General features: G+C 60.0%; 1 protein-coding gene across 1 annotated transcript in view; it reads right to left on the bottom strand.

The window, feature by feature from the left end:
* LOC103810173 (polycomb protein SCMH1-like) overlaps positions 1 to 1,529 on the bottom strand; it is a gene marked incomplete at its 5' end in the record, with an annotated part of 2,312 nt that extends 783 nt beyond the window's left edge. Inside the window, 2 exons of the mRNA XM_009083065.1 lie at positions 210 to 352; positions 1,326 to 1,529. Coding sequence (XP_009081313.1) covers positions 210 to 352; positions 1,326 to 1,529 — 347 coding nt within the window. The remainder of the gene's footprint in view (positions 1 to 209; positions 353 to 1,325) is intronic.
* Between the last annotated feature and the right edge of the window lie 2,157 nt (positions 1,530 to 3,686).

Below are 3,686 nucleotides of genomic sequence, written 5' to 3'. Positions count from 1 at the left end.
TGCCAGAATCCCCTCCCTCACCGGCTGCCACACTCCTTTGGCTGCAGCCCAGGCCTGGGTTGGTGTCTGGGCTGAACTCACACTGCAGCTCAGGGGGAGTTTGGCACACGTAACACAGATGTGACACACGATGTGACACAGATGCGACACATGTAACACAGATGTGACACACGTGACACAGACGTGACCCAGACATGCAGAGCACTCACGTGCTTGCGGAAGAGGTCTGCGTGGGGGCCCAGCTGTGGGTCTGAGTCCCTGATGAACTGCATCACCTCCTCCACCGTCCAGGCCGAAGGGTCGCGGCCGCCGAGCCTGGAGCTGTCGCGGGGGCTGAGGTACCTGTCGGAGCCTGGGGATGCAGAGAGCACCATCACTGCAGCTGTGCCATGTCACCCACCCTGAGCCCACCACTGACCCTCCCCTCCCACAGCACACTGCAGGGCACAGCCCAGCCGTGCCTCACATCCCCCTGGCACAGCTCTGGTACCAAAGCCTCATTCCCTCTCCTTAGGCCTGACTTCCCAGAGCAGCCTTCTATACTGAGCCCTTTCCTCATTCCCAGCCCCGATTTTTCCTTGTCTGCCCCCATTCCCACTCCTCCTTGCCCACCAGCTGGCAGTTCCCAGCTGTGCAGAACACACTCCCATCTCCATTTCGGGAACATGTCTCTCCCCATGCACAGTTCCTCCCCCACTCCCAACACCTTCAGCACATTCAGCACAGCAAAGTTGGTTGATGTTTTCACTGCAGCATTTTCTGGACCCACAGGTGACACAGCCTGAGCTGACCCACCATGGTACAGCCCCTGGTCTCAGGTCTGCCTGCACCCATAGGGCTGGGGGAGGCAGCAGCAGCCTGAGCTTTTTAGAGGCTTTTACTGATCCTGCACACCTAAAATTATAACTTCTTCTGCAGCCACATGTGCTGCAGTGACCAGTTCAGCTCTCCTGTCCCTCTTCTTTCAGACAGACAAGTGTCATTTACCCCTCCACCCACTCTCCCACCCCAGCTCCCACCCAGCCCCTCCAGGCAGCTCCCAACCCCCCAGCCATTCCAGATCCATCTTCATGGACTCAGACACCCACTTGGACACAGTTCAGCTCCTGCCTCCTCCTTCCTCTCTCCCGACCTGCAGGTACCCCCAGTCTCCAGCCACGGAGCAGTGTGCCCTGTCTGCACTGCCACCCACACGGTGCCACCAGACCCAGCAGTGAGCTGTGCAGGGCCAGGCCTGGCACTTGCTGGAGTTGGAGAGGTGTAACTGGAGGGAGAGAAGCTTCATTGCCAGTTTTGCACCCTTGGGGCTGGTTCTGAGCTCTTACCCCCAGAGCTAAGCCTGCGCAGGGCAGAGGTGCTGCCCTGGCTGAGGCTGCAGGGCTGGTGCAGGTGCCTGTATCCTGGCAGGCGAAAGTCTCTGCAGCTCCTGCTGTGGCTGGAGGAGTTGACAGAGTTCAAGGCAGAGTCCATGGGGTCCAGGCGAGGCTCCAGGGGCCCTGGGAGGCCATCTCCCAGGACAAAGGTTTCACCTGGAACGCACCAAGCTGCAGTCAGTGCACCCGAACGCCTCGGCCCGACGCTCCCGCTCGGGGCACAGCCACAGCAGCACCCACTGGGTGAGCCCTCACTGCTGTCCCACAGCACACAGACCAGCCCAGGCACTGCTGCAGCACTGCTGGGAACTGCCAGACCCACCAGTCAGCAGGGACAGGGGTCAGTACCCAGACTGGAGCAGCAGCTGCTCTGTTCCTGACACCACCAGCTCTGCCCCAGTCCTGTGCCCCTCCTGCCCTGGGCCCCTGTGCTGGCAGGGCACTGTAGGGGCAGGCAGGGGAGGGCTGTCCCACCTGGCTGTCAAGGGCCCTAGGATTCACACACAGCCCTGAGCAGGGGTAGGAGGGGATGGGAGGCTCCCTGAGGGCTCACACACTGCATGTCCCTGGCACCAGTGAGCACGGGAACGGCCCCAGTGCTGGGACTGGGGTGTCAGTTAGCCAGGAGGGAGCCTGGACAGCAGCACACATGCAGAGCAGGAAGGAGCAGCTCAGCTGCACCATCACAGCCAGGCAATGCTCCCACACCATGCTGGTCCTCCAGCCCCAAAAGCAACATGCTGGTTGCAGCTGCTGACACCTCCTGCCAGGTCCTCTTCCAGCCTAACCACGTCAGACACCAGCTCCCTGTGCTGGGACTGGTCTGAGGGCTCTCCCCAGACAGGGTCCCAGGGAGACACCACCTTCCTCACCTTCTCCAGAAACACACTGAATTTCCAGCTGCCCATGGCACTGTCAGAATGGAGGGGCTGAGGGATTGCCCAGGCTGACAGGTTGGATCAGCTGAGCCATTAAGACCTGACTTTGCTGCTGCCCTGTGACAGCTCCATCTCAGGGCCACGTAGATTATACTACAGTACAACCCACTCTCAGCCCTGCAGCACCTGATGCCTTCAGAGTCATCCTTATACACTGCATTCCTTACTATGAAATACCTGGCAAGTTCCCACACCCACAGGAAAGCAGCTCCCACAGCAAGGGCACTGCCTGTGCCCTCCTGCCAGGCCAGCACTCCTGGCTGGGACCTGGAGCTCCTCCACCACTGTCCATAGAGACCCCGAGGGCAGCTCACAGCCCTGAGCTGCTGCCACTACAGCTGTCCCAGCCAGGCCCTGGGTTTCCTCCCAGAGCACAGTGAGGCTGTGCTGACAGGGATGGGGTGAGGGTGCAGTCGATGCCTGTGAGACCCAAAAGCTCTGGGATTTCCCACATTCCCTGCTGAGCTGATGCTCTCATGCAGAGCCTGACATGGTACCCCCGTGCCACTGATGTTGGGTCCCACTGACTGCAGCCTCTCCTGAGGCTGCTGTGGTTTCTATCAACTGTATGACTCCTGTGAGTTTGGATCCTCTGAATTCAGTGCTCAGCTGTGTTGGTGCAGATATCCCAGGGGACAGTTCAGCTGGAGGCAGCCAGCCCTGACCTTCCCTGGAGCCCAGACTCTCTGAAATGGAACAGCCCTGGCTGTTGGCCAGTTCAGCGAGGGAGGTGTGAGATTATCTCCTGGGTAACTGCTGTTCTGCACCTCAGGGACTCTGTGCACTCCAAGCACTGCTGCCTTTCTTTGCTTTCAGGACTCTGGATGTGCCCAGAAGCAGCAGCACAGCCTTCAGACCCCCCCAGAAATGGTGCTGGTGTGCAGACTGTCAGCCCAGTGCCCTGTCCAGCGTGCTGGGCTGTGTGTCACTCATTTCCTCCATGGCCAGGTGTGTTCTCACCTGCTATTGATGTGTGAGAGGTGGTTTTCTGACCCACTGGGCCCCTCCTGCACTCCCACCAGCCCATTCCAGCCCTAGACTGGATGCAATCCCAGCATGGAGCTCTGGCCCAGGGGTGGGTGGAGATGCCCTGCCCAGCCAGACCCACCAGTGGGTGTCACATCAGTGACAGTCACTTACACCACTGGCTCTCCACTGGAGCTGCTTCTGAGCAACCACATTTGGTCTCCTCTTCACCAGGGCAGTTCTGCTTAAACCCCAAACCCCTTCCCATGAAAACTCTGGGGAAGGGTGCTGACTGCCAGGCAGGGCAGAGGGAAGAGAGGGGGCAGTGGGCACAGCCTGGATGCTCTACCACAGCACAGAGGCTGTGCACATGGAACAGGGCCACGCTGCACTGCACCCTCCAAGGGAA

Source organism: Acanthisitta chloris, unplaced genomic scaffold (genome assembly GCF_000695815.1).
Source record: "Acanthisitta chloris isolate BGI_N310 unplaced genomic scaffold, ASM69581v1 scaffold23219, whole genome shotgun sequence".
NCBI lineage: Eukaryota > Metazoa > Chordata > Aves > Passeriformes > Acanthisittidae > Acanthisitta > Acanthisitta chloris.
This window is presented reverse-complemented; position numbering and strand designations above follow the sequence as displayed.